General features: G+C 34.0%; 1 protein-coding gene across 2 annotated transcripts in view; it reads right to left on the bottom strand.

The window, feature by feature from the left end:
* LOC142342186 (thyrotropin-releasing hormone receptor-like) overlaps positions 1 to 16,131 on the bottom strand; it is a 62,922-nt gene extending 46,791 nt beyond the window's left edge. The window contains exons 1-2 of one of the 2 annotated variants that reach the window (XM_075393412.1): positions 15,973 to 16,131; positions 14,765 to 15,160 (exon numbers count right to left, since the gene is read on the bottom strand). In XM_075393412.1, coding sequence (XP_075249527.1) covers positions 14,765 to 15,044 — 280 coding nt within the window. In that variant the 5' untranslated portion in view covers positions 15,045 to 15,160; positions 15,973 to 16,131. Of the gene's footprint in view, positions 1 to 14,764; positions 15,936 to 15,972 lie in introns of those variants that run through there. The other variant, XM_075393411.1, reaches the window with a different exon arrangement.
* Positions 16,132 to 18,160: the final 2,029 nt, after the last annotated feature.

Below are 18,160 nucleotides of genomic sequence, written 5' to 3'. Positions count from 1 at the left end.
ATTAGCAGATTTTTGGGCACAAATTATGTGTGTGTTTGACCATTCCTGTAAAATGAAAACAAACAGTGTATTACGTGTTGTCTGTCGATAGTAGCTAGGTTAAAAGGTGGCATAATATTAATTTGAATATATCTTATATTGTCATTTATTTCATGAAGTTAGGTATTTAGTCTATAAACAATCTTAATACATGGGCGAATCGTGAAAGTTGAATTTATTCATAACTAAGATAGCAAGGTTGATGATTTTTGGGCTGAAGGTAGTTTGTGCATCAGAACGTTGTGTGATATAGAAATAATTAACAAAAAGTTTGCTAATTTCTTGGGGCTACCTTTTTTTGTCTATAGCCAATCTTAATACATGGGGGAAAATTTGATTTGGTCATTACTTTATGAAAAGAGCTTCAAATTTGAGCAAACTTGGCAGTGCAATAGCTGCTGTGCCGACACGTTATTTGAACCAAAAATAAGCGGGAAAAACAATTGAGACTTTCTAGGGCTACCTTTTTTATTCTATACCAAATCTTAATACATGGGGAAAAATTAAAAATTGTTGTTGTTCTAAAGCTAAAGCTTCAGATTTACTAATCGCTTAACTGAACATTGTATGGGCAACTATAACGTGTATGAGACAGCGAAAAACAATTTGTTTTCAGTTTAACTCATTTTATCTGGGTTTTTCTACGCAAAAATTATAATTTCACCAATTTCATGTCCTTGTTATGAAATTGTGACGACTTTTTGGTTGAAAATGAAAATTCTTCTCTGAACACATTAACTACTAATACTTTTTATGTTCTATAACGAACTTTCACTTGTCTATCGTGTAAAACCTCTAAAGGGGAACACTTTAAAGATTGTAAGGTAACGATATAGAAAAGTTTCACTTTTCTTTTAAAACTTTTGCTAACTCCTTTTCAAAAGTCAGTTGGTATTTCAGGGTATATCTACTAATCACAGATTTTAATTTAAAAATCTGAAAGTTTAAATACAATCGGAATTGTTAATAAAAAACGCGAACAGAAATAAATTCACTAACTTTAACTTTTTTTGGGATTTATAGTACGGTATTTCTAACTTGTGTGTTGTAAACTTTTGTGAACTATTAAAGCAAGCATGCGTTTGTGCAACTATGTGGTCTGAGTTGTTGAGCGGATAAATTCATCGAGTTATAGCTCTTCCTGACAAATATGTAAGGTTTGCACTTAGGCGACATAATTCTTACGTGCGGAATTTAAAATTGCGGTTAGCTGTTTGTAATTAAGTGCTCTAATGTTTATTTTACACATTCCTTTGGTCCTTAAGCTAGTAAAGCTAGTTCTATTTGTTGACTATGTGGGTTGCTTAAATGTGCGTTTCCTGACTAAATGCGGTTTTACGTGGGTTTAAATAGTTTGCAAGGGACAAATTTCTGTACTTAAGGTATTTAACTTAGATAAGGTATTTGTTCATGGGGGACTTGCTTCTACTTAGCTTTGCTTTGGGTAACATGTGTTATCAGCGTTAGTTTGCAATAAAAGGTATGCAAGAATATTAAAAATGTATGAGTGTTGAACATGTATAGAAGTTATGGGTGTGTAACAGCTTGCAACGGTGATTAATTGCGTACTTTGTGTAAGATTTGTGTTGAGTGGGCTATTTGCTTTTTGCCTTTAACTCTCGTTAACTCAAGTTGCTCTCTTGATTATTAGATTCCTTCCGAACTTTAACTTCTTATTAACTCTTAATATCAACCTTTGATTCTTCTTTAACTTTTTCCTGAACACTTCGTTTCAACTTTCAGTTCTTCATTAAACTTAAATCTTTTTTATTCTTTTCTCCTTAATTTCTTAATCTTGTATCTTCTAATTTTTCTTTCTTTCATACATTCTTTTATTCACTTCTTTCTTCTTCATATTTTAATTCGTTTAGTCATGAACTGGTATACGATAAATTATTTGAGAGAGACCGAGGAAGTGCGAGAGGAGTTAGATGCTGCCCGATGGAGCATTGCTGTGCGGGGGATGCAATTGGAACAAGTGAGCGAATCGGTGGAGCAGATTCGAAGGGGGCAGTATCTACACTTCCTCTACTCTGATGTGGATGGGTTAGGGGCACAAGATTTCTTGTTCTTCTTCTCAACTAGTTACCGGACCTCATCATTGGTATTAACCGATGATGAAATTGATGGGATACTTCGAGCAAGAGGAAGTTTCTCTCCTTGGGAGAGGAGATTTACTCAATGTGTGACAGAAGACACGGCTGATATTATCAAGTTCTTCCTGGGGGATGATGTGAGTTTACTTTTTAATTTTTGGTTTCTATGTTTTAAACTCTAAATAACAATTATGATTTGGTTATTTGAGGCTTTCACCCGGGTAAAAGAATAGACAGAAATGTTAGGTGATATTAAGTGGAAATGTGTAATATTCAGGTGCATATTTTGGTTTCAGTTCTTCATAAGATTGTACGCAAGACGGAGGAGTGAGGGGGTTGACGAGTGGTGGGACAGGGTGATACAGTTGGAAAATCGCTTGGTGGCATTGCAAAGGGCCTGGTGGGATCTGCAAGTGGGACCTGTATTGCAGGACTGTTACTTGCAGATAAGAAAATGGAACTATAAGAAGTGCTTGGCATTCGAGGAGGAATCTTTAATGTGTCGAGTTGTGAGGGGGCTTTTGGAGAAGTTTCTCTGAGGAAGCAAACGAACTTATTGGTTTGTGCAGTTTTGTAAATATTATTTTTATTATTTTTATGATTTTGGTGCGCAAGGCGCTTTTAATATAAAAATTATTATTAAAAGAGATTTTGTTTCTCTATTTCTTTTTGAGTTTATGTATCAAGTCAGAAGGAATAGGTTCACCAAAGAATGTAGGTGCTTTTCTATTACGTTGAGGTCTGCTTAATACTTCATTTGCGTCAGGTAAATTAGATATATTAGGCGATGCTGTAGGTGTAGGATTATAAGGTGATGATGTGGGGCTATTATGCGTTGCTTGGGGGAATAATTTGCGTGTAGCTTTAAATTTACTAGTATTATTAGGTGGTGTAGAAAAATTTTCTTGCTGTGGGCTATTAGGTGAATACATATTTTGCATAGGGTAGGGGGTTGAAATGCGTGGGGGTAGAAAATTAGAAGAGCTTGTGCCTTGAATGTGTGTAGTGTTATCTACTTGTGTTTGTAGCGATTCTAAGCCTGAGTCCTTTGTTGGGGTAGCCTCAACATTGTAGGGTGGCTGTAGTGTAGTATTAGGATTTATAGTAGGTTGTGTTTCTACTAAAGGCCACTGTGAAATAGCAATATGTTGTGCGCCTCTATAGGCATTAGATTTGGATATATTATGCTTATTATATTGAGTATAATACTCATCCGTATCGTCTGGGATTATATAGTTCTCAACTAACTCTTGTATTTTTTCTTCTTTCGGGTAATAAGGTACTATATGATTTCTATGCACGGTTTTCTTCTCATTTGTTTTATCATGTTGTATCTCATATGTAGTATTAGTTAGCATTCGTTGCACAGTGTAAGGGCCTGAGCGTAGCTCTTGTAGCTTTTTAGACTTTAGTAGTCCTTTAGAGTGATTTTCTAGTAATACTTTTCTACCTTCAGGTATAGGCTTTCCGAGTTTGAATCTATTTCTATACTTGTGCGCTTTATTCGTAGTTTGTCTACATTTAGTGTAGGTATTCGAGTATATAGTTTTAAATGTATTCTCTCGTTTTAACATTTCGTTAGATAATCTGTTTTGTAACAATTTCTCTATCTTTTTGTTATTACAAGTTTCTTCACTATGCGAGTGTGGCGGTAGACTATTACAATACTCTGATGTGAATTTCTTTTGATTATCTCGTAGTAGTCCTAACTTTAGTGATAAGGGTATTTGCGGTTTCGTTCCGAATAGTATTTCATAAGGGGTATATCCCGTACTGTAGTTTACTGCAGTATTGTGTGAAAATGCAAATTTACTAGTGTACTCGGACCAATTAGATACACTTTCACTAATAAAATGTCTTAGGTAATTAGTCAAATGTTTATTTTGTACTTCTACTTTGCCGTTAGTCCACGGTGAATATGCAGTTCGGGGGCATAGTGTAATTCCCATTTCACTTGTGTAGTGAACGAAATCATTACTAATAATAGCCTTGCCGTTATCATGTACTATTTGTTGTGGTATACCAAATGTAGTTATAAATTTCTCTAGTTGATTTACTGTTTCGAGAGCTTCAGCATTCTTGCTAGGGTATACTTGTATAAACCTAGAGAAAGCGTCTACTATTACAAGACAAAATCTATTTCCTTTGCTAAGTGGTCGTAGTGGACCTTTTTGATCAATATGAAGTGTATGTAGGGGTATAGCTTCTAATTGTCCCCATGGTTCTAAGGGTGCTTCGTTCAAGTCTTTGCGTGCTGACTTATTAGTTTGGCAACTTAAGCAATCTAGCATTAACATTTCAATCCATTTAAACATACCGGGCCAATAGAAATATCGCTTAACTCTATTGTACGTTGTGCTTTCTGCTCTATGACCACTAAGTTCATGCGTATGTGCGACTTCGAATATCTTTATAAATAGTGAAAGTGGTGCACATATCCTAACGTCAAAAGAGCCGTCCTCACACGGTTCGGAATAACAGAGTAAATCATATTGACTTTCTAAAAACAACAAGTTGAAATTATTTCTATAGGTTTGTAGTGCTTTAGATTGTTTAATAATGTAGTCCTTTTCTGGAGCTTTGCCTACTTTTAGCCAATCTCTAACTTTATTTATCACGGAATCGTTTACTTGTTCTTCAAGAATATTATCGGTGTCAAGATTAGCGTTTTTTGCAAAATCTGTAACTTTAGCTATTAAATCTAATGTATCTGTGTGGACATCCTTTTCTGAGATGTTTTGAAAAGCTTCTGGTTCAATAAGCTTCTTAAATTTTGTCCGTCTGATATAGTCGGCTTTAGCAGATTCTAATTGTTCAATAAGTGAATTTTCAATATTTCCTTCTACTAGATCTAACCAATCTTGGTCATCATAACCTTCTCGGTCATCACTTATTTCAGCTATTTCTTCTATCTCGGAATAGTAGTGATTATCATACTCGCTAGTTAGTTCTGAAGTTAATTTCTTTATTTGATTTATTTGTGTGCCGTAGCGAAAACAATCAGAGAAACTGTGTATAGCATTACAGTGTTCATTTATGTAGTCTGGTGCATCATCTACGCTAAAGTCACCTTCATCATTTATATTAATAAGTTTCTTTCTTTCGCCTTTCACTTGAGCAATAATTGGATAACAGTCGTTAGCTGATGCGTCCTTATCGTCTTGATGCAATACAGAGTAGTTAACTTCTTTTCCGTTAATATGAAACTTTATATCTTTAGGTATCACTTTGTGTTCTAGTTGATAAAGTTTAGCATCTGCTAAAGAAACATTTCTGCTAAGAATGTCAGGGAACGCTAAGTTTTTGCCTTCAGTGTATATAATTTGCAAGTTTTGGAACTTAGTTATTACAACTTGATACTTAAAGAAACGATGTGACATTTGCCCTCTTCGTGACCAAAGAAATAGAATTGGTCTGTGATCACAATATAGGTAAATTGGAAAAGGGGATCCAATAACATAAAATTCATAAGTTTGTAATGCAGATATTATTCCGCATAGCTCTCTATGTTGAGGGGACATCTTTTGTTCAGCTTTATCAAATACTCTTGAGTTTGCTGAAATCATACGTTTTCTATCAGGAAAATCTTGTATAAGAACACAACCTGTTCCTAAATTAGATGAATCAGCATGTATATGAAAGGGATAGTCATTAGAAGGAAACGCGTTAGAAATATCGTGACAGAATCTTTGTTTAAGGTCTGTGAATACCTTTTCGTGTTCTGGTAACCACTTGAATAATGTTGTATCTTTAGTTAAGTCATATAGAGGTTTTGCATCTATGTGAAAGTTCAAAATATTGGTATGATAGAAACCCATCATTCCTAAAACTCTTAAAACTTCTGTTTTCGATTCTGGCGTTTTGAGGTTTCTAATATCATCTATGCGCGAAGCAATAGGCGATAGTCCGTTCTTAGATATAACATGTCCTAGAAATCTCACTTTTCGTAAGAAAAACATTGTTTTATTGGGGGCTGCTTTAAGGTTTGCTTTTCGAAGCAAAGAGTGATACTCTTTTACTATTGTGAACATTTCTTGTTTATCTTTAGCTTGTAATAAAGTATCGTCTATATATGTTATGGCTTGTTTACGTTTTATAAGGGGTCCAAATGCATAACGCATTAGTTTGCTAAAGAAACTGGGTAATGGCTTAAGACCATAAAATCCTACTTGATAGGTGTACTGTCTGCCTCCTACAATAAAACTTGTAACCTTCTGTGTATCTTCAGTTAGTGGTACTTGATTATAAGCCGATGATAAATCACTACTTGTAAATATAGTTCCGGTTATTCTTGTCATTAGAACGTTTAGTGGTTCGAGTGGCCAACTAGAATTACTTGTATCAGTTATAGAGTTTAGGTATCTAGCATCAATGACTAGTTTTACATAATCCTTCTTAGGTAATATGATGACGGGATTAACAAACCAACTATTCATATCATCTTTCTCATTGAGCTCTCTGATTATCCCTGCTTGAATTAATTCATCCATTAGTCTCTCTAATTTATCTCTGAGATGAATGGGTATTTTGCTTGGTCGTTGCTTTTTAAAGGTTGCGTCTTTCTTTAGGGGTAAATGGAATTTATGTTTAGTTTTGCCAATATCATACTTATGATGTGAATAGACATCATTATCCTGAAGTATTATTTCTATCAACTCAAACAATTCATCATCAGTCAAATCACTTTGCGTGAAATCAAAGTTATCTAAGAACTTTTCTAGATACTCTATGTCTTGAACTGTATTTCTATTTTGCTTAATTACAAAATCACTAACTGCCTTATTTATGATTCGGTTGCTTTGTAGTTTATCTCTAAACTTAGGAAACTGTTCGTTGACTTTAGGTCTACATAACTCTTTTGCTTCGGTAGAGAAGTCTGTGGCTAGTTCTCTCTCATCTTCTTTGCATTTTTCTATTAACTCACTTTCAATAATCTCGAGCACCTCTTCCTGTTCTAGTGTATTGGTTTCTACTTTTTGTAGTTTATCAATATCATCTTTGCTTGTATACACATAGATAGTTATTCCTGAATTCTTAAAGATTTGTTCAATTAGAGAAGATATCTCTCTCCAATCCATTCCGTCTAAACCACAAGCTATTTTTGGCATCGCTATACAGCGTAAATTTAGTCCTAGTGCATGATCTCTCATAGCAAGTAGTGTTGTTTTGATTGTGTCAATTGTTGGCTTTTCATAATGATTAGCCTTAGTGATGAGATTATATACTAAGTTATTATCTGATCTGAAAGTTATTATGTCACCTATATCACAGTTTCTACTTTTACAGTAGTCCTTTAATAAGGTTATTCTTTTGGAGATTGTGTTAGCAAAACCTTTTCTCATTTCTGCATCTCAGGATATCGTGTGCGCTATAGGCATATTAGAGTCAAATATAGATTGGGTACGAAAATCTACATATCTAATGCAAGAATTTGTTTGAACTTGCTGTCCTTCTTGTAAATTATTTACTACTGTGTTCAGTATGAAGCAACTGTTATAGTCCTCACTTTCGTTTAGTATTGTACTTGTAAATTCGGCACAGTTTTTGATATTGTATCTTTGTATAGGTTTGTCAGTTATATCACACATAGCATAACCTATTACTCCTCTATTTATCTGTATTGGGTGATTCTTTTGATTCTCCATAAATATTGGTAGAAATTCTTCAGGTTGTGGACAAAGTGTGTTCACAAAGACTAGGTCAGTTTTTGCAACGTTAATATGGGGCATGAAATATGTTCCTGGTGGAAATAAGGCTTGACTGGGGTGCTTTTGCTTGTGCAATTGTGTACTTTTCTGTTGTAGAAAGATTGGTTGAGATATGTTTAAAGCAGTCATCTCAGTTATGTATGGGTAATCTTTCTCATTGTTGAGTGAGCCGTAGCAAATTAGGTTTTCCTCAGTTTTTAATTCTCTGCGGGGATATCGAAGTGAAGTGCTTTTAAAAACAAATGACAAAAATCAATACCTATTATGTTCTGTCTCTGCTCTTTAGTAACGAATACTTTATGGGGGACTGTATATTTACCGTCAGTTTCGAAGCTAGATTGAATAGTTGTGTAGCCAAGCATTCTGATTGATGAACCAGTATATGTTTTTGAATCACAATTTGTATTTTGTAAATGCAAATTTTGTCCAAGGTTTACTAAAGCAAGGTATGTAGGATGGTTGATGATAGTGCAAGTTGATCCTGGATCAATCATGAATTCTACTTCTAAACCACTATTATTTTTAATGTCTCCGGTGGCAAAGTGATATAAGTTGAGATAAATTCTTGACTTAGTACTACTTTCTTTAGTAGCGTTCGGAGACTTCAAAAGTTTAAAGGAAAGAAGTCTGTTATAGCATTTACGTAGTCATCGTCGCCTTCAACGAAATTTATTTGATTTGGTTGTTGCTGAATATTGTTGGGTTTTGTTTGTCTTTGTTGTAGATTGTTATTTCTACTTGGTGTATAGAAGCTAGCACTTTGTTGTGGCTGTTGCTGTTGTTGTGGTGATGGTGATTGTTGTTCAAGATTTGGTTCATTATTTCTATAGGTGTTTTGCTGAGGGAAGGTTTGTTCGTATGGTTGAGTGAATCTATTGCCATAGCTGCTAAAAGATGTATTTTGTTGTTGATAGTTAGGCTTGTTGAACCTAGGATTATAGTTTGAGTAGCCACCTCTTGGTTGATAGCCTTGGTTTCTAGGACCATTGAATCTTGTATTGCCTCGGTTATTCTTTCTGTAATCATTAGAGAATGTTATATTTGGCCTTCTTGGTTCAACTAGTTCCTTTCTCAATTTGTTAACACTATCATCTATCTGTTTCTTTGTGCATCTAGAGATGGAATGACCATTGCTTCTGCAATAATCACAGAATCTAGTACTGTTAGGTCTGCCTTTTATGTTTGGGTCTCTAGGCCTAGGAGTATCTATAGCATTCACTTCGTTGCTTTTGAAAAGACTGGTTAAATCGTTAATTTTGCTCTCGAGTGTTTTAAGTTTATCTATGCCTGAAGCTCCACTAGATTCTGTTGTTACAGAAAATGTTAAGTCTTTTACAACTAAGTGATCGACAAACTGTGTCCAAGTTATTGAAGGATTCTCAATAAGTTTCTCGTGCGCTTTGCGTTTTAAACCTTGTGGTCTTAGTCCTCTTATAGCAAAATCTATGTATTTCTGACTTCGCTGTCTTTGTTGGATTTCTTTCTCCTTTCTTATATTGTCATCACCTTCAATACTTGTTGGTATCTTTTCTGGCCAACCTTTATCAACTCCACTCTTTATTCTATGTAGATAGTTCTTTATTAATTCTCCTTCTTGCCTAAATGTGTTCTCAACCTCAAGTCTAAACCTAAATTGGTCTCTACCGTCTGTGAATCTTTTTATAAATTCATCTTTTAAAGTATTCCAATTTGTAGCATCTGTGACTTCACTTTCAAACCATTCTAGTGCTGTATCAGTTAAAAGTGAGCCGAATAAGGATTGTTGCCTTTTATCATAGCTAGTTTGTGCAGCGGGTGCTGTAGGCCTAGTTCCTAGTGAAAAGAGTATTTTGTTTTCTACAGAGTTCCAAAAAGAAGTGGCATCCTGATTAGGATCATTGCCTGAAAAAGATACAAGTGAAAGATTTGGATGTGTTATGGGAGTTTCAGGTGGGGGAGTAACGGCAGGTGGAGGAGTACTACCACCAGGACTGGCCATTGTTTAAAGGACTGAAGTTATTGTATTAGAATTATTAAGAACAGAGGAATAGTTTAAATCAAAATCAAAAAGGGATTTTAGTGAGAAGCCCTTTGACTAGTTAACTTACACAAGTTAATTTAATGGCTTTTCTACAATAAGTGAACAAGTTAAATTTAGGCAGGCTTCTCTGATAGTTTAAATGAACAAGTTAAATTGAGAATGCCTTTTCTATATTAAATGAACAAGTTAAATTGAAGTTGCCTCTCTGGGACCACCATTTATACTGCTGGTCCGTACATTAGATACTTAAACGACGGGGTTAATCGCGGGACCACATGTATAACTTGAGAGTTCAACCCCTAGTTCTACTCTTGGTATATAGTTAAGTATTAAATAAAGTTAAATGCAAATATGAATTAATAAGTTATGTTAAACAGCATCAAATATGAACCGAGCATTAAGGGATAGAATAATTAAAGTTATAAGATTGAAATAGCACAGATTGAACTATTCTAAGTTAACTTGTAACTTAGATAGAGTTTGAGAGATGTTAAATTATAACTTAGAGAAGTTAAGCTGAACTTACCTGATTTCCAAATTTGTGCTAAGTTAATATTTTATGACTTAGAGAGTTCTTAGTTAAGAACAAGTCACAAAATATTCTAAGTTAGAAAAATATCTCAAGTAAGCTGAGATTGAGCAAGGGAGCAATACGGGAGTATGATTTTAAATCAGAAGTTATCAGGGACCAAAAAGTGTTGGTAGTTGAGCGTGCAAGCTCCTTTTATACTTGCGGACACGTGGTTCTCTAGTATCCTATTGGATAGAGATAACAGTGTCGACAGAGTTACCAAGGTTAACTTGGTGTTATCTGTGTGGCGTGATAATATCACGTCATTGTATTCTCAGTTTAAGTTAGTGGTCTTAAAATAGTAGCTTATTCAAAACTACTTAGTAATTTGTTCACAGGTTAAAATGGACTTTGTCCAAATCAAGTTTGTGCTTCACGCACTATAACGTAAGTTCTCAAAATAGCACTAAGATTATCAAATAGTGTTACTGAGTGTAGCACACTTCAGTACAACGGTCACTAGCAGCGGTAACAGGAAGACTCAATTTTATTCTGTGCTCTCCAAATTGAAACAAAAAATAACCAATCCAGTATCTCTGTCTAATCATTTGGTGCCACATTGTCTAATAGGATCATTTGGTCTCTTATTTTTGAATAAACTACCTCAATACCTGTTTTGTATTGAGGTTTGCGTTGTGGAATATAGAATCAAAGAAACAGGTGAGTAAAAGGGTATGAAACAGGTAATATACGACCAAAAAATCTCCAGTTAAATTGGTAAACGTTACTTTTTGAAAACAAATGAAAACTTTTCCGTGTTTATGAATTAATTCCGCACTTGAGCTCTGTAAATAATGAATTACAAATCTTCGCCGTTATTGTTCCAGCATTTTTCGTAGAAATGGAGAACATATATGCAAAAGTTTTTTTTCTTCGGAAACTTTTCGCTTTTTCATTTTCACTAATCCAAGAGAGAAAAACAGAAGCATCAATTTTTTAGCTCTCAGAGTAGAGTTTTGGTTTATACAGAATTAAACTGAAAATCTGAAACTTAAATTACAACTAACTTAAAATTCAAAAAATGTACCTAAATTATCGTTATACTTTTTGATAGATGCAACTGAAACCCTTGTACGCTGTTTCTTTTATTTTTGAACATGCGCATTAATTCAGATTAAATTTTTGTGTTAAATACTCATTTTCTCTTACATGCTGAGTTAAAATTATTAAGTACTGGATATTAGAGTTCATGAACCTGATTGCCTTTATTTGAAACAGATATGAGATTTTTCACGAACAATATTATTTAAAAATTGGTCTCTACCGTCTGTGAATCTTTTTATAAATTCATCTTTTAAAGTATTCCAATTTGTAGCATCTGTGACTTCACTTTCAAACCATTCTAGTGCTGTATCAGTTAAAAGTGAGCCGAATAAGGATTGTTGCCTTTTATCATAGCTAGTTTGTGCAGCGGGTGCTGTAGGCCTAGTTCCTAGTGAAAAGAGTATTTTGTTTTCTACAGAGTTCCAAAAAGAAGTGGCATCCTGATTAGGATCATTGCCTGAAAAAGATACAAGTGAAAGATTTGGATGTGTTATGGGAGTTTCAGGTGGGGGAGTAACGGCAGGTGGAGGAGTACTACCACCAGGACTGGCCATTGTCACTAGCAGCGGTAACAGGAAGACTCAATTTTATTCTGTGCTCTCCAAATTGAAACAAAAAATAACCAATCCAGTATCTCTGTCTAATCATTTGGTGCCACATTGTCTAATAGGATCATTTGGTCTCTTATTTTTGAATAAACTACCTCAATACCTGTTTTGTATTGAGGTTTGCGTTGTGGAATATAGAATCAAAGAAACAGGTGAGTAAAAGGGTATGAAACGGGTAATATACGACCAAAAAATCTCCAGTTAAATTGGTAAACGTTACTTTTTGAAAACAAATGAAAACTTTTCCGTGTTTATGAATTAATTCCGCACTTGAGCTCTGTAAATAATGAATTACAAATCTTCGCCGTTATTGTTCCAGCATTTTTCGTAGAAATGGAGAACATATATGCAAAAGTTTTTTTTCTTCGGAAACTTTTCGCTTTTTCATTTTCACGAATCCAAGAGAGAAAAACAGAAGCATCAATTTTTTAGCTCTCAGAGTAGAGTTTTGGTTTATACAGAATTAAACTGAAAATCTGAAACTTAAATTACAACTAACTTAAAATTCAAAAAATGTACCTAAATTATCGTTATACTTTTTGATAGATGCAACTGAAACCCTTGTACGCTGTTTCTTTTATTTTTGAACATGCGCATTAATTCAGATTAAATTTTTGTGTTAAATACTCATTTTCTCTTACATGCTGAGTTAAAATTATTAAGTACTGGATATTAGAGTTCATGAACCTGATTGCCTTTATTTGAAACAGATATGAGATTTTTCACGAACAATATTATTTAAAAATTCACAGATTTGAACATTCTTATTTACTCAGGTGTTTACTTCATAAGTTTAAACAGAGTATTTTTCAATCAATTTTTAAGAAAAAATTGAATTGAGATATGTTCCCAAAGCGTATAGATTACTCCATAATTTGGTTCAAATAAGGGAGTTCATCATACTGGCATACCAGAAACAAACTCAATCCTACATTATATATTTTCCGAGCAAATTCCTTATTTTCTTTATATTTTCCGAGCAAATTCGTTATATTGTCCAAAGTTTTTCTTTGAAAATAGGATACATAAGATTTTATAAAACTTGGAAGCTTAGGGAAATTGGGGTTACACAAAATTGAAAATTGTGAGGTTAGTTACTAATTTAAACGCATAAATCACTTCATAATTATAAAATTTGCTTATTTTTTGTTTATTAATAATTCATTAGGGTAAAAAAAGTTTCAAAAGGAATAGCAAAACAAAAAAACAGAAGAGTATAACGTGCGGTTAACGCTCAAAACCTTCAAAATTGGCAGTGGTTGAATCATCTATAAATTTCAGCGGTTTAAGGTAAATGGTTCCTACAGAAAAAGAGAGTTGGATTCGAAAAATGGGCAACCCGAAAAACAAAGTAAAGAAAATGAAACGGATGTTTCAAATATCCCGAGCTTTTCAATTAAAACTGATTGTGAAGTTCAACATTTCAATTCACTTTTCAAGACGACACTGATTTGGCTTTATATTTTTTCCTAACTTTGACATTAGCAACTGATTTGATAAATTCGTAGGAGCAAAAAAGTTTGAGTTTTTTATTTTCTTCAAAACAAAAATTTTTGCAAAAAAAAACAAAAATCCTAAAGTCAGGACCACGTAATTTTTATTTGATCGAGCCAGAGACTGGAACGGAAGCAAGTTTACCGTAACAGAAAAAAAGTCAAACTCATTCTTTTAAGAAGTGGAATTATTGCCCAGATAAAATTTTTGCTGTTTTTTTCACGTTTTTCAGGTTCAGTGTACATAATTTTAGTGTCTCATGCGGTCGAGGCTAGTTAAAAAATATTTTTTCAAAACCTTGTTTGAGAAACATTTGTTTTTCATAATTGGTTTCCGCATCAATTTGTGAGAAGTTTGCTTACTACGTACAGCTATTTATAACAGCCTTTATGCTGACTGCATATCAAAATGGTTCCACCAATACCGATCTAAAAAATTGAAAAATTGAAAAGTTTGAAAGTTTTTCGTAACATTTATTTTTATAATTTTTTATTTAAAGAAGCAATTTCAAAAATGCCCTTTGGTGGGCATCGAAGGTTGTTTGGCATTTTCCAACAACAGCTGATCTTTAAGACTCCTCTATATTGACATCGTTAAACCTCAGTAGATACATTTACCGTCGAAATGCATGGAGTGAAAAATGCATAATCTAAATAGGTAAAACATTTTGTTGTTTGTTTTCACTTATCAGTCATATTGCAGCTTACTTTTGGACGGTTGATTGTCATCGTTTTAGGGGTAAAAATAGCAAAAAATTATAACTTTTGAAACTTTTCATGAGAATCTTTTTTGAGAAGCTTTCAGAACAATCGTTCGCTGAACCAATTTTTGGGTAACAAGTATACTTACAGCTTCGCAGTTTTATGAAAATATTTGTCTGAAAACACAATTTTTACCGCGGAAAAACCCGTTCAGCGGCCGTTTTATATTCATCCATCGATTTCATCGATTTATGTTATAATTGGTTCTTGTTCCTGGAACCCAGAACCACGAACACTTTTGATATTCGTCCATCTCTGCTTATTTTACTTTCTTTCTTGTCAGTATTTTATTTTGAGCATAACTTTTAGATCAGTTTTAGTTTGTACTGTTCAAAACGCGGTGAATTAACTTTGTTGTAAGGCGAACAAACAATCAAAAAAATTTGGAAGCCGTTCTTAAAAGAAATCGAAAGTGGTTCTTACCCAAATTGCCCAAAATCTCAGCCAGGGCAGCCACCCAAATGCCCTGTAATTCTTCGGGCATGAACCCGTTCAGCACCGAAGCCCCACAAATTGTGACGTCACCAACAGTAATGCTGATCAAGTAAATATCAGTTGCCGTTTTTGGATAACCGAGCAACAAAATGAACAAAACAAACAAGTTCAAAATCGATCCAAGGCTTAAAACGCCAACTTTTGTCCAATAGAGCCAAATTTGCCAGAAAGTAAAGGAGTCGATAAACTTTTCGCATGTGTAGATCATAAAATCTAAATCCTCATAATCGTAATTGGATACGTACTTGTCCAGAAGAATAGCCCCAAATTTGGGAAAGTAGTTCAAGCAATAGAAGTTAAAGGGTAAATCGGTCAAGTTGAATGCTTCCTTCATTTTAGCAACAGTTTCTCAGGAAACGCGTATTTATTATTGTCTTAACTTAGATACCACAAAATTTGCAAAATGTTCAAATTTGTGCATAAAATGATTTAAGCGAGAGAAGGATACCTCAAAAATATCGAGAACTGATGACTATTTGCAAAATTCTACGTTTATCAAAGCGACTTGAAAACGGGAAGTAATTCAAAAAAATAGATAAATATAAAATTTTTTGTTTCCATTTGTACCAATAGACCGGGTTTTACAGCCGCCATTTGCAGCCAATGAAACAACAATAATCGCCCAATACAAGCCCTATGGGAAAGAAAAAGGAGGTAGTGAGGGAAAGAAGAGCTTAATTAGCAAATATGGTCACTATTCGTCTGTTAGTATACCATCCCTCTAACTGTAATTCTATCTTGTAAAGAAGGGCGGTGAAATATACCGGAAAGCGTGAATAACTGCAAAGAAAAGTGAAATTTTCAGCGAATCAGAATTGGCCATAGTTTTCCTCGTTAACGTTTTAGACCACTGCGCTTTCCGGATTTGGGGAGCAAAATGTCAAAATTTCACGTGTTAACACACATCTCTTTCTTTGTGGTTTCAATTTTCCGTCGTATGATAATTTCCCTTATTTAACGATTTCTATTCAGGCAAAAAGCCGTGGGAACAAACTTTGTTCGTCCTTTATCATTAAAAATAAACTAGTTTTCAACTCCTCTCGTGAAAATCAACTAAAATATGTGTGTTCGACTTGAAAAATAAACAATTAGAGGTGATTTAACAATTAAACAATTATCAAGAACAAAACGGAAACTAGGTGCGCATGTTTTGTAATGTTGTGTGACTCGAGTAAAATTGCGATTTTATTCCGCTCAAACAAAACTATTGTGCAAAATGCTATGTAATAATTTGATGCGGATCAAAAGAGCGTTAAAATAATCAGCGTCGAAAGTTGATAAAAAGCAAAATTTCGAACCAGGAATTTAAAAAGGGCGCGCGGATACGAGTCGCGTTCTGTTTAAATTATAAAATCCATTCGAATTTAGCGGCCGATTAAACTTCGATCAAGCAACAAACTTCAAAACAAACTTCAACAAACTTCAAAAGGAAGATGATAACGTTGTGAGAGTATAATTTGTTTGTTTATAATAAGTCGCCTTTTCTGCAAACAAAATTGTTTTTCAGTTTGAATGGGTTTTAGTTAGTAAAACGCCATTTTGTCTATCAATAAAACTAATCTTTGATAACGAATGTCATGTTCGATTTTAATCGGTTTTTGACAATAGATGGGGTTTATCACATGATGTAAGTTAAAGGTGTTGTACGGGTTTAAAGTTGACATTTGGAGCGAAATATTTGGCCCCGGATTAAACACAAGGCAAAAACAAACAAAGTGCCGTTTAATTTATTTAAGAAATATAATAAATACATTAATCAACAACCGGTCTGGCGTTGTAACAAAAACTCCGTTTTAATTGAGTTAAGGCGAATGAGGCGCCCTCGAATGACCTAAAAGCAATTTGTACACCCTGCCTGGTACTTCGAGATTGACGGACATGCTTAAGGATACTAGAAAACAAGCATTTTGAGAGGAAAATATAATGCATGATGCCTGTATATTTTTGTCAAGTAATTGTGAAATGTGAATATAGACAAATTTTGACTTGCAATTTGACTTCCGTTCAATGTTACGGCAACGTTCAATTTGGCCATTTTTCAAGTAAAAGTGAACGAATTTCATCAAACTCTTAAAATCGTGGTTAATCGGAATATTTGCATTGACTTAAATCATGGTTAATTAAAATCATAAACGACGGCACATTTTGAAAATGCAACCAAAGTCGGGTTTTCAATGCCAACAAATACGTTGCAACACAGTATTCAAGACCAGCGCAATTGGGAGTTTAAAACAGTGTACGGTGCCGGTTTACAGTGTCTTGTAACTATGCCATGGTTCGAACAGATTGACAGCTATCGAGAAAATTGTTGGAGATGTGATTTTTTGTTTTAGTCCAATTGTTGCAAAACGTGAAGTCGAAAACGAATTCATTCAATCTTGTGGTTATTGCCTATATAAAACAATTGTGATCCGATTTTGTACAATGGAATTAATTGTAATGGAAAAGAGACGTCTAGTATTCGATTGCTATCATCGTGTGATATAGTTCAAAAAAACATTTAGCTTTTATTGTTTACTGTTCCGACCCTTCTTGGGTGGGGGGGGGGGGGGGGGGTATATACTCAAATGGGTTTTTCGTTCAGACAGTTTTGACCAATCAATATTTTAATCGTAGAGAGTTGTGAGTGGTATCATTAAAAAGCTCATTCAACGTAGAAAAAGGAATTTAATTTTTTTTAATTTCGTTTTCTAGAGCGAGTTATTGAAAGAGGTTTAAATTTTTGTAAATATTGAGACTGATTTGCGTTGTTTTTATTTAGTCAATTTTGCAAAAATATGTTAAAATGGTAAACAACACGGTTATTGGTTTGATTTTCCAAAAAAGTATTGATTACTATTTTAATTTAACTTTTTGGCTAGAATTTTGGATAAATATTTCAAAATTCGGCGTTTTTCATCAAAAATTGCACGAAATAAGCTTCTTTAGTCCACTTTGATTAAGTTAGCCTGGAGAGACAACCAAAAAAAACTACAAACACAATCTTTATAAAATGCAAAGCCGGCTAGTCTTACTTCCATTTCTATTCAGAGTGCTCTGGGATTAAAGTTTTGCCATTTTTTGCTAACTTTTCTCAATAATAATCAAAACGCAGCATTTATTTTGGTTAATTTTACTAACAAACTATCTATATCTATAACATTCGAAACAATTAAGTGTTCTGAATGAAGGAACCGCAATAGCAAGGCTAGTTTTGGTCCAGTATTGGAAACTGACGATCCAAATACAATTCCGATTGTTATAAGTCCGTTTTGTTTATTAAAAAAGTCGATATTTATTAGGTCAATTAAAGAACACAACAATTCAAATAGAAGCGCACTGGTG

The sequence above is a fragment of the Convolutriloba macropyga genome, chromosome 7, assembly GCF_964194025.1.
Source record: "Convolutriloba macropyga chromosome 7, txConMacr16.3, whole genome shotgun sequence".
Taxonomy (NCBI): domain Eukaryota; kingdom Metazoa; phylum Xenacoelomorpha; order Acoela; family Convolutidae; genus Convolutriloba; species Convolutriloba macropyga.
The sequence above is the reverse complement of the archived record's forward strand: the minus strand, read 5'-3'. Positions and strand labels throughout refer to the sequence as shown.